Genomic DNA, 13,548 nt, shown 5'->3' with positions numbered 1-13,548 from the left:
ATTTCCTTATATGTGTATGTGTTAAGTTACAAGATAACTCTAACTCTGTAAAGCAATAGCATGGATAATCCATGTATATATATATATATATATATATATAGTATATATATATATACACGCATATATTTCACTGAATGCATTTGTTGTGAGGACAAAAAAAAAAAAAAGCATTAAAAAGTCACTCATGGGCTAAAATCAACTCTTTACAGTCTAAACACTCCTATCAGAGCTGAAGCAGCAACTGCCCGTGATAAAAATAAAGCCCTAGTATTAACCCCAGCAGTTTCTATGCCTTCCTTAAGGGAAAAATTCACTCTCAGAAGACAGTACTAATAGCTATCTCTTTCGGACACAGAGAGAACACTCAAAAATTGAGAATAAATATTTTCAAAAGTATTGACTAGGTCACAAATACCTAAAATTTCCATTAAAACAAAGACTGCACAGATGACAACATATTTTAGCAATATTCAATAATACAAAATTATCCTACAACCAAAAAGTGGGAATGTTCCCTAGCATCAGGACAGTTAATCAAGTTATTCATTCAAGAGAAAGCATAGTGACCCAAGTTGCAAAGACATATGCTACCATAAAATTTCCATTTATTGACAAAGTAATAATAAATATAGATAAAAATATAGAAAATGCCCAAAGCAGGTCCCTATCTACATTAGCCTTAGATGTTCAGCTGAAGAGAAATATTCTTCCCTAAAGGCCTGGTCTCTACAGGGAGGCAAAAACTTTTCTAATTTCCCTCTCTTTCTTGATAATGGAGTCCAGAAAATTTGGAAGTAGGAATTGATCTTGCTAAGGAAAATTAGAATAAATATTTCTTAAAGAATATTTTGTGATTTTGCCAAGGAAAATTAGAATAAATATTTCTTAGAAATTTTGTTTCCTTCCTTAGAATAAATGTTTATAACAGTATATCAGTTTTCTTAATACATAAACAAGAATACAGACCTTTGAGATCTGGTCTATTTCGTATACCCACTGATACAAAGAAGCAATCCATATCAACATGCATTATACAGCTCTGATGTCTGGGTGAACTCAATACTGACATATTTCCTAGAAGGAAAAAGAGAATGTTCAAACCCCAAACTAGTTTTTAATATTTAAAAAAAAATCAGGTCTAGTTAATTTTAGAAATTAATTTTTAAATGCTTACAAGCAGAATAAAGTTTCAAAAAAAATACAGATTCTATAATAGATTACTTCTATCACCTCAAGAGAAATCAAATTTCAGTTTCTTTGGCTCTAAAAATAATTCAGAGATACAAATTTAGTTTCCAAACAGAATTTAAAATCAATTGTGAAGACATCATGTTTTCCTAGTCTATATTCTAACAAGTCTCTAATTAAAAGTCTGTCTAAATGCTTATCTCCAAGTTATTTCTGTGGGCTGAATGGTTTATAAAAATGTATAAAGATGTTTTCATATATTTAGTTCCATGGACCTAAGTTACTTTAGATGATTACTATTCTATGCAGTAACAACATTCCTTGATAAGATAGTGGTAAAAACTGCTACTGTTATCGAGTGCTCTGTAAGTAGGTGTCAGGCACTGTTGTAAGAGGTTTACATGTATTAATTTAAATTCTCACAACAACACTATGAAAGAAGTAAGCTTATTATCCCCATTTTGCAGATTAATAACTTGAGTCATACAGCCAGTAAGAGGCTGAGCTGGAATTCAATCCCAGGCAGTCTAATTTCAGAGCCCCATAAGCCACCACACTTGCAAAAAGTGATGATCTCATAAAGGAATTTTCCTCTGCTAGATTTAAGAATAACAGTACTGAGATTAATCTTCATAATAGGCTTCCAAAAACTTACATTTACTCCCCAAAATGTTGAGACAACTCTATTTACCAAATTGTGACTGTGAGAGTTTACCTTGTTCTCACTAGGTGCAGGGCACCGGACCTTTGTTCCTATTATCTTCCTGTACTATCACTTGTGTGCTGACAGGAAACTGAGACTCAGAGAGGTGAACTCACATGCTCTGCATCGTAAGAGTGGCAGAGCCAGGATATGGACTCAGGCTATTACCTAACTCCAAAGCCAGCGACTTCCTTGCTACCCTCTATATTCCCTCGAGAAATCATCTATAAAATCAATCTTAACAATTATAAGTCTGCTGTATAAAAGTATTATACACACATAATGTAAACAACTCAAAATAATGGTTTTAAAGATTCCAGTCATACAGAATGCATATACTAAATGCCTACTGAATGCCTTCGTACAATATAAAAATCTCTCATCTTATTCCCATTCATAGAACTGATTCATAATAGCTCTTTGAAGCTTTCAAAATTAAACGACCTTTAGGTAACAAGGCCAAGGCATGATAAAAGGAAAACCTAATACCTATAACATTATTTTGAAATATCTCATAAATAACAAAAAGCATTTGGAATACATCAAACACAGCAAAACATAACAGAAAAAACCCAGATGGAGAGGTTCTATCACATTGTGAGAGAACCATGAGCTTCTCTCTGCACCTCAGTTTCCACAGCTATAAATTAAAGGGTAATACTAGATAATCTCTGAGATCCCGCCCCAGGGGGAACCCATGTAATCCATAAAAAGCAACTAAAACCTCAAACCAGATACCAATTTATAATGACAGGCACAGAAATACAGCCTGTTATTGTTGGTTTTGTTTGTTTTTGATGACAAGAAAACTATTTAAAAAACAAAATACAATTAACCAACCTACTTATATGTGAAAATACTTAATCTCACTAAAAGCTTACCACTATAATTATAATAGCTATTATGCCAAAGTTATTTAATTACTGAAAAATCATTATGACGCAAGCTTTTAAAAATTAACAGTTACTCTTACCAAACCAATTCATTCTTACAGGAGTTTAAGCACTGAATATAAAATGTTATATTTTACAGTTCAAAACTTCAATAACTGATAAGGTCTACAGGAAGAATGAATGCTCAGAATCCCAACCTCATTACTATTTAAATTACCTAAAAAATGTTCACTTAGCCACACTCAAATCTAATTTTGTAGAAAATTTTTAGTAAGAAAGCTTTCTATCATCTGTTATACTCACTGTTACTTACATAAATTGCTATTCCTAAAGACTTCCATGTTACAAGACCTTAGTATTGACCAGAATACCAGTGACAGATTAAGAACAAAATGATCAAGAATGACTGTTTCTTAAGAAAACAATTTTTAGTAAGTATCTACCTGGGTCAGTTACAACAAATGCAGACCTGCCTGCTTTCATTTTTTTTAACTTTTCCCTTCCTGGAAAGATACCACTACTTTGTCTCTGCAGGGTACTGACAAACTCAGTCAATTCGCACTTCCACGTGGAAATGTGGTGCAGTCTCGAGCGAGAGTAGAAGTCCGAGATGAAGCTGCAAGGTCTGGGTGGCACAGAGGGTGCCGCCTTGCTCGGTGAAGGGACTGAAGAAGTGCTCTTTGTGCTTGAAGGCCCCTGAACAGTGGAGTGGTGAGCACCATTGACTCGAGTGTTGCTGTGCAAAGGTGACGGGGAGAAGGAATTAGTTCTGTGTGGATTCCGCAGAGCATCTGTGCTTCTGGTGCTTTGCTGGGACTGCTGCACAGCGCAGTCTCTGAAGCCGCCACCGCTCCTCTCGGCTGCTTCCTCCTCGTGGGCAGGGTCGGGGGACAGCCTGCTGGCAACACCGCTGCCCCTGGGCACCAAGCAGTCCTGTGTCTTTAAGGCACCGTTAGAGCTATGAGTGTGTCCGTTACAAACGGCACTGCCATCTCTGGGATGCGGAATTCCGTTCTGTGTCCTTCCTGGGAAGAAGGGCTCCGGCTCCACAAAACCCAAGTCATTATCTGCATCTTCTTCATTCCAACTGTTCACTCCATTGACTTTGACTTCATTTTCCGTCTCAATCTTCTTAATTATGTGATTTCTAAAGCAGGAAAAAAAAATTGTTTAAATGAATAATGTCTGACTTTCAGGCTAAAACAATTTTCCATTTAAACACTCTTAGTGGTACACACTTTAATATTCCCTCCACCAAATCTGAATGATTAAGCCACAAATTTTTTTTCATGATTGCTCTTCTAATAAAAGATAATTCTTTGCTAAACTGAAGGAGCAAGGTAACTAGGAAAATTCTACCACATTAACAGACTTTCAGGTTCTTGGGTTTTTTTAAAATTCCAGACACTCACAGAGAAGAAAATAGAATAGGATCTTTTTCAGATTGAAGAAAAATCCAAGAAACTGTTTTCAATTATTTTTCCCACTATAAATTAACTGTAATCTGTAAGCTTTAAATACCCAGTTTGTAGCACAGTGTCCGGCATTTACTAGGTAGTCAGTAAGTATTTGCTAAATTAATACAATATGAATAATTCCCGTAAAAACGGGTGAGAAACCTTATTTGAATTCTTATTCCTATTTTTACTTTCAGTTTTATGTAAGGCACTGTTCAACACATTAAATCCAATACTGCTACAATCCTGAGGCTCGTTATTTTCCCCCGGGAAATGACTGACAGACTATATTCACTAATCCATTAATGGGGTCAAACTGTTGCACAAGTAGATAAAAAGTAAAAAAAGTCAGGTCAATGTGTATGGCTAATTCAATAAAATTCATACCTAGAAAAATGAGGATGTTCGCCCTATTGACAAGGGAATATTACCATTTCATTTCTAAGAAAAGCATTATTTAGATGCCAGGGTGGTAGGTCCAAGGCAATCTGGACCAAGTGTCCTGATGACAGGTTTATAAATGCAGTAACTATGACAAATGTTATGTTAAATTCACATCCTGGCTCTTCTAGATGTCTGGTAATGCTCTGTAATAGAGACAAGATTCATTTGCATTCAAAAGAATCATCTAAGTAACAAAAACAAAAATCTGAATTACAAAGCGGTAATTCATTCTACTTAGAAAAGTCCACAGCATTAGTCCAATTACAGTTCAGGCTCCACATGAGGGTGCCACATGCAGCACCAAGGCACAGGTGAGATGACCACGGCATTACCAGGTTTAATCTAAAGTTCCTGCTCCTAATACCAACTGGGTATATTAGTCAGGACAGCCTGACTGCACAGAAAACCACGCGTGAGCTGGATGCGAAACAGCACCACCCATTTCTGGGTTGGCTCTGGCTCTGGCTGACCATCTCATAGAATCTGACAGCCGAATCTGAGTAGGTCCTATCCTCACAGATGATCCCACCAGTGAAAGAGGAAAAGATGACCGACGGGAAACGATTAAGAGAGGAAGGAAAGAAAACCTCATTTGATACATGTCAGAGAAAGTCTGGCCCTTGAGATAGAGAGCAAGGGAGCAAAAAGTCACATAAAGGAATTTCAAAGAAATTTATACAATGCACTGAACATGCCAAAAATAAAGAACACAGAAAGCAACAAAAGTGAAGTCAGAAAAGTCTTAAATCTAGTTTTCTGTGTCATAAATATTAAGGTTTTTTACTAGCAACACATGCAACAGAAACGCACACATTGGCAAGAAACACACTGCTCCTGCCCATCCTTTCTGCACTGTGGTGTTTCGGCCCAGACAAACGGCCATTTATAAAGTAGCTGTACTAGAAATATATCACGAGTGGATACACATTTACTAGGCAACAGCATAAATGGATCAATAATTTAAATCTAATAGGTAAATTCTTCCTAAAGTCAACACAAAGAAGAATTTCAAAAACACACACATATATATTTTCTTGTATTAGTGAAGTAAGAAAAAAATGAAGTTGTATATTCAGAAGGTTTTCTGATATTACTTGTACACCTTGATGGTAATAAAAAAACAAAATTAAATGTTTTAGGTAACGTGAAAAACAACTGAATACACTTATAAGTGAACCTATAAGTTAAAGAACAAATGACAACAAAACTACAGAAGGTAGTGACACTGGATCATCCCAAGTTAATTCGACTCCTGGTCTTTTGGAAAAAATATTATCAAACTCCCAAAGCAAACAATTTAATAAATAAGGAGAAGGCTAATGATAATGAACCATGATAATGAACTACTACCTGATACACAAGTTAAGGCAACACACCAATTAACTGTGAAGCCAATTTACCCAGGATTATTGCAATTAAAGCTTAAGTCAAAATATTTTTTTAAATCAGATACATGGAATAAAGTCTAGATTCACCTCTAACTCTGTAACCTTGAGGGTCATCAACTAAATTTTAATTGATATAAAATATTTACCTATTTAGAATTGTTACTGATTTAGAATTTTTCAAAAATAACCTAGAAATGTTAACATTTTCACTACCTGTCTTTCTATGCAGTGGCACACAGCAAAAGTATAGCTGGAGTAGTTAGTTCAGTTTTCGAGAAAGCAATATTCTATAGCAAATTACTTGTGTCAAAAATAATTACTGCCATGAAAATCCATGGAACATTTTACTTCTAATAATTTAAGATCCATTGGTTTAGCACGGGAATCTAATGAGAGTGGAAAAGCTTTCTTGTTTACATTTTATTTATGAAACTGTCATGATAAAAATAATTTTTAGGTAAGACACGCACCCCTGTACTTCAACAGGATTAATACAGACGAATAGCCAGTTTTTATATTTGTTTCTGTCTTCAGCAGAGCAGGGGCCATTCTCACTGCGAAAAACCAGCTCTGTAGTCTCCCCAACCTAGACAAACTTACACCCTGTCGTTGAGCTGTTTGGTGATGCTGCTGGGACCTGGTCCAGGGTCCTCAGGTTTGCACACAGGATTAAAGTTGAGACCTTTCTGCGTGGAGGACTGCTTGCTATACAGCTGATACGGAATGTAGGACAGGAGTCGTCCAGCTTTGATGCTAAAACAAAAAAGTAACACGAATTTAAGAGTTTAATACTTGGGGAAAAGGAGCTTCACAAAAAATGAATGTTCTCAATGACAGGAATATTTCACCAACAACATGCCATCTCTTTTTCTAGTTTATTCCTTCTCCCTTTATTTTAGTGGTCCTAATACAATCTTACTTATTAAACACTTAAGAATGAGACCTTCTGCCCATGAAAAGACACGTCTGAAATTTTAAAAACTAGTAGCCAACGGTCTCATGTTGAGGAAAAGAAAATAGACTATAGAGTAGGATGAGAAAAACTTCAAGCACGAAGTTGGACTAGTCAACATTGTAATCGTCGTGACTTTAATATTTAACCACAATCTTTCCCCCAAAAAATTCACACAGAATCATCAAGATTTTCTCAAATCCTAACTCACATATTAAATTTTTCCAGAAAAAGGGAACTGGATGAGGATTCCCAGTTTCCAAGATTCATGTTAGGTCTATTAAATGTGAAAAACTGTAAAATAAAAGGACAAAATAAAGAATCTCAACTTTAAGATTAACAAATAATTTAACAAATAATTTACACTATCTTATGTGTGTAAGAGTGATAGAGACAAGGCCACTTGAAGACAGAACTCTGAGAGAGCAGAAGCTATCATATATATCTATATATCGTCTTCCAAATGCTCACTATATATGCATCAAACACCACCTATAAAAACCAGGGGAAAAGCAGTATTATAATACTAGATTAACTGACACTCCCCAATGCCTATTATACTTCAGAACTAAGACTGATTTGATTAAACTGAGTTTTGCTTTCTAATAAACTGAGTTACACATACGGTTACTGTATCTTTAAAAATACCATTTTCAACTCAAATTTTAAAACAGCCAACTAATATGCTTAGGCTAACATCCAAATTTTAAAACAGGCTCCTTAAGTATCAGGAAATATTTCAAAGCACATGTGTGGCTTTAAACCTAAAATATATATTAAGAAAGACATACTTTAATTATTTAGAAAAAAAATAATACAGTAAAATACTTTTCTTATTATCTGACAAATCCAAGAGTTTTGACATTATTTTCTCAAAGCACACTCCACAGAACTTAAAAAAAAAAAGACTGAATTGGCTTAAAACAAACAAAACCAATTTAAAATATTAAGTCAACAATTGTGAATACAGGAAAACATACTGATGATATACCCTAAAAATGAAACTATACCGTATTATAGACTATGTCCTTTATGTAATTATATCAATATACAATCCTACCTAAAGTACCTTCAACTTCAGGTGGAATTACTAAATATGCTAAACTACTAATTTATGACAGTTGAGAACATACTAGTGACAACACACTTCAATTTTCATTTACCTAAATAAATGTACCATCAGGCTAAAAGTTAGTTTTATCAAGATTACAGATTACATTCAAATATTAGAATTAAAATCCTAAAATTAGACTGTTTATTAATTTACTTTATTCTTTAAAAAAAATTTTTAGGGCTTCCCTGGTGGCAGAGTGGTTGAGAATCTGCCTGCCAATGCAGGGCACACGGGTTCGAGCCCTGGTCTGGGAAGATCCCACATGCCATGGAGCAACTGGGCCTGTGAACCACAATTACTGAGCCTGCGCATCTGGAGCCTGTGCTCCGCAACAAGAGAGGCCGCGATGGTGAGAGGCCCGCGCACCGCGATGAAGAGTGGTCCCCACTTGCTGCAACTGGAGAGAGCCCTCGCACAGAAACGAAGACTCAACACAGTCATAAATAAATAAATAAATAAATAAAAGACCGTGAATTTCTTAAAAAAAAAAAAATTTATTGGAATGCAGTTGATTTACATACAATGTTGTGTTAGTTTCAGGTGTACAGCACAGTGAATTTTACTTTATTCTTTATCAAGCTAACTTCACTTCCTTTAGCAACTGGTCTGAACTGCCTGGCTATGGACCTTTGTCTTCTTAGTTATTACCTATCTCGCCTGCTCTCCCACCCTCAGAAGCAGAGGGACTTACCCCTAACCTTAGCCTTCTGCCTCCTTCACGACACACAGCACAGTTGTAACTAAGGGGTACGTGGAGACTGAAACTGTGCTCAATATACCAGCTGCACATCTGAAGTAAGACCAATGTGCAATGAAGCCAGGACACGCCCCATTATCATGCTGGCTTCCCCCATCCTACTGACAGCTTGCTGGGTGACCCAGACGCTACAGGTGCTCTCTGTGGTCTACACTGATCGTACACGACTCCTAACAACAGCCATGTCACCCAGCAGAACTTAAGGCTTACATAACTAAGTCCGTGGAGACTGATATAAAATAAGAGCCAATTTAAATACTGCAGGTCTCTAATCAGACATCCTCAGAGATGCCCAGTAAAAGAAACTAAAGCCCAGTGTACTACAGTAACGTTAGACAAGAAATTCTTTTAATTTCAAGCCCAAACCACTACACATCTGTATACATTCTTAACTATCCCTGCTTATCCATTTTATCCATCTACAGATATATGGAGAGAAACATTATCTGAAGGTATATTTTTAAAAGATCTTCTTTTACAAAGTCTCTCAGGGATTCATTTCTAACATTTTCTAATTTCACTGCTTATCCTAAGCACAGAGGAGTTGTATTCTATATTTTCTACCATTCTTCTTACCAAAAAAACCCCCAAAAACAACAGAGCCAAATATCAAAGCCTATATTTCAAAACCAAATGGAGCTTCACTTTACCAAAAGATATTACTACACGGCTTCTTTATATACTGAGCTTTCCTCCCATGTACACTGAAAAATAGATTCTGATATATATGAAAGAGCTTACATTCTATACAATGCATCAGGCACATACTCATTGCATGTGAGATATTCACTTACTTTGAGAAGTTTTAACTCTTGGCTTGTCCTATAGCCCCAGTAAAGTTATCTAAAGCAGAACTTTGTTCTCTAAATCATTTCCTGTTTCCTATGCTGAAAATGAATTTACGCTGTCAGTTGTAAACAGAGTCTGGGAGATTTTGCAAAAATTAAGATACAAGAAAAGTCACTATATTTCTATTCCAAACTTTTTATTATAACTATAGCAACAGCAGCTTCTTTAGATGAAGCAATTCTGCACATCAAATGTCTGTATGGTTCCAGTCAACATCCCAGTCGTTCTCTATTAGAAAAACCACATCTGACACTGCATACCCATCTGCCCATCCATTCACGCATCTATCCTTCTTCCTCATTCAGAAGTGGATTTAAGGCAAGAAAGGATGTAATAATGTGCTAAGGACAAACTGAGCTGGTTTTGCCTATTATTCTACCATTAAGCAAACATTATTCTTTACGCATTCAAAATTAAAATTCCCTTTGCCACCACCTCTCCCATTACCCAAACTTACCAACCACTCACCAAGATCCCACAAGCTCAGAAAAGGAAATAACAGCTATGAACATATGTATATAACTTTTTGCCCTTTATCCTTCAGGGTCCAGATTGCTTTTTATTTTTTACTACAGATACTGAGAGAGTTAGGCTATTCATATTCATTCTTTAGCTCGTGAAGACCAAGACTCTATTTTCTAATAAATATTACCTACAACAAATCATGGGGTGGCGGGGAGACTGAAATGTGTACTGGTTAGTTGGCCAAGTAAAAATAATTTGAGAAGAATTCTGTAGTGCTGTGAGAGAAAAAAGTAAACGACTCAAGATTAATTTTTTTTAAGTCAAATCTATACCAGAAACTAGAATCACACACATTTTCTACGAGGAATAAACTGAGGCAAGACACAAAAAAAAACATAAGGGGGATGAAATAAATCATGAGATAAAATTGCAACCAACTTTTATTTGAGTTGAATAAGCACTCTAATATTGACACTCAGTGTAATTAGGAACAAAGTTTTAGTCCATACCAAGTATGAGATCTTCAGAGCATCACAAGTACGTGACAAACGTGCTAACATTACAGGTGGGAGCTTAGAAAGAAAGGACACACTGACTGGGAGCCAGTCACCCCCCACGAGAAGACCCGAGTTGGCAACAACTGGACCCTCTCATCTCACAGCAGAGCCCGTGAGAATCCAACCAGAGGAGGCAGGTTCCCACGCCACAGAAGACTCAACACAAAATGAACAACGAGAACAAAATGGACTTGGAATAACTTAGGACCATGTTTTCAACTGTGCTCGGGCCCGATGAGGCAGTGAGGTGAGCCACGGCAGCTTCTGTAACTACTTCACACTTCAAATTTCGACGTATAATTGTCTGAAGAAAAGGATTAGGAGAAAAATTTGAAAATCACTAACTTATACTATACTGTACTATATACAAACATAAGATTTACAAAGCAAAGCCTTCAGTGACATAATCTCAGACCTTAAACTAACGCACACAGGCTTCTCATTAAAGGACTCCCCTGCCTCTCGGAAGTCATGACCCCATAATCATGCCTATATTAACTCGGGTTTAATGGCACCTACACAGACACCAGGGAATTCTAATCAAAGCAAAGTAATCATCCTGCACACTTATGAGTGGTAGTCGCTTTTCAAACTGCTCAAGCTAAAAACAGGAAAACTAATTATAGAAGAGAATATCATGTATCATCCATTAAACAGCTAATATGATGTTCAAATTTTTAAGTATAATAAAATCTCATTAAAACACTGCTGAGAAGGAGAGAAGATGAACAAGACTGGGATTAGAGTGTGAAAGAAAACAGCACTGTGATTGAACGTGGAGGAGCCCATGCTTATGACATCGTAGACACTGGGCACTTTTTTCATATATTAGGGTATAGCCCAGACTGAACCATTTCCACATGGGCCAACTCACCCATAACAACTTAATTAAATGGCAAAGAGCAGACCCAAATATGAGTCAGAAAATCTGGGTTCTGAATTCTGTCATTCTTGAGCAAATCAGTTAACCGTATTAGCCCTGCGTTCTCATATATAACATAAAGCAACTACGCCATATAACCATGATTCCAAAGTCACTTCAGTTATTTAAAAACAGATAATTAAGCCTGACTTCAAACTAAAATAAAATCCATTAAGGTGTATTTTATAACTTGTAACTGTCTCAGGTGCATTTTTTATTGTATTATCTCTCTAGCAGCATTCAGCACAAAAAAGAAGAGCAGGTATAAAGAAACAGCTGTAATGAAGACCACCATTTTCTAAGCAAGTCAAGTCCCACCCAGCAAGAGCTCTTTTCACCACCACTTTCCTTGCCCATGGATCTCCCCCATCCCCTCCAAAGCCAAACTAATATCCCCAGATCAAAATTCTTGCCCCGGCACAATGAAAGGATTGTCTTTAAGTGACAACACACAGTTAAACTCTGGAATGATACTAACTTCTGATACGGAAAACTTCACAATTTATTTTTAAGAAGACACGCAGCTAAAAGCTAGGTTCATTAATCCTATATAATGAATGGACAGTGGCTGGGTCCTGGGAACATAGCACAAAGAAGTTCTAGGGATGGACCTTCAACTTAATCTGCCAAGGCTTAAAAAACCCTAATTTATAAGAATAATTTGGCTTTCCGGAAGACAAATGCACTTTTGACCTTTTGGAATTTATTTTCTGATACTCGGTGATGTTTATAGAATAAAAATAAAATAACAACAGTAGCTTCTTACATATTATGCCTCTACAACGCACAAGGCATTGTGCTAGGTAGTTTGCACAAATTATTTCTAGTTGTCACATAACCATAGCGGGTAGACAGCAGCCTTCTTTTACAAATGAGGAAACAAGGTTCAGAATGGCTGCGTAACTATTCCCATTACACAAGATCACAGGGACCCTGAATTGCTGAGTTGCGATGTGAACCCAGGTATGTCTCCAGAGCCCAAGCCCAGCCTTTCCACTATAATACACTGACTCTCATGAATCTATGCTGCTGTTCTATTTACTTATTTTTTTTTTTAATATTTATTTATTTATTTATTTATGGCTGTGTTGGGTCTTCGTTTCTGTGCGAGGGCTTTCTCCAGTTGCGGCAAGTGGGGGCCATTCTTCATCGCAGTGCGCGGGCCTCTCACCATCGCGGCCTCTCTTGTTGCAGAGCACAGGCTCCAGACGCGCAGGCTCAGTAATTGTGCCTCACGGGCCCAGTCGCTCCGCGGCATGTGAGATCTTCCCAGACCAGGGCGCGAACCCGTGTCCCCTGCATTGGCAGGCAGATTCTCAACCACTGCGCCACCAGGGAAGCCCTATTTACTTATTTTTAAAAAAAATTTTCGGTCGCGCCACGTGGCATGTGGGTTCTTAGTTCCCCAACCAGGGATCGGAACCACACCCCCTGCACTGGGAGCATGGAATCTTAACCACTGGACCGCCAGGGAAGTCCCGAAACCTAACAATTCAAAATCTACTGAATAAATTAATGGAAGGTGTCAGAATTAATGAAATATAGGATAAGAAAAAAGCTCGGCAGCTGACTTAAAAAAAAAAAAAATTTCTAAGTTTGTTTCATTAACACTCCATTATACAATCTGACCATTCTCTCATATACTGATTACACTCTATTCATAAAATTATGATTTTAATACTTTCAACTTTCATAAATCTAGCAATCACTCGTATTATATTATATATGAATCACTCAAGTTCTGGCTCATCACCAAGGTTCTAGATGACATATTTAACCTTAGGAAGTTAGTATGAATGGCCAGCACTGATTTACAACACACCAATTCCAAACCAACAGCCAAGGAGCCATACTAACCG

At 36.8% G+C, this 13,548-nt stretch overlaps 1 protein-coding gene across 6 annotated transcripts in view; it reads right to left on the bottom strand.

Moving 5' to 3' along the window:
* Positions 1-13,548, bottom strand: part of REV1 (REV1 DNA directed polymerase) — an 83,816-nt gene that overhangs the window by 32,490 nt on the left and 37,778 nt on the right. For 5 of the 6 annotated variants that reach the window (XM_057558249.1, XM_057558248.1, XM_057558251.1 and 2 more), the window contains 3 exons: positions 6,674-6,826; positions 3,228-3,931; positions 967-1,074 (listed from right to left, as the gene is read on the bottom strand). In XM_057558249.1, the coding sequence (XP_057414232.1) occupies positions 967-1,074; positions 3,228-3,931; positions 6,674-6,826 (965 nt within the window). Of the gene's footprint in view, positions 1-966; positions 1,075-3,227; positions 3,932-6,543; positions 6,642-6,673; positions 6,827-13,548 lie in introns of those variants that run through there. The other variant, XM_057558253.1, reaches the window with a different exon arrangement.

The sequence above is a fragment of the Balaenoptera acutorostrata genome, chromosome 12, assembly GCF_949987535.1.
Source record: "Balaenoptera acutorostrata chromosome 12, mBalAcu1.1, whole genome shotgun sequence".
NCBI classification, from domain to species: domain Eukaryota; kingdom Metazoa; phylum Chordata; class Mammalia; order Artiodactyla; family Balaenopteridae; genus Balaenoptera; species Balaenoptera acutorostrata.
The sequence above is the reverse complement of the archived record's forward strand: the minus strand, read 5'-3'. Positions and strand labels throughout refer to the sequence as shown.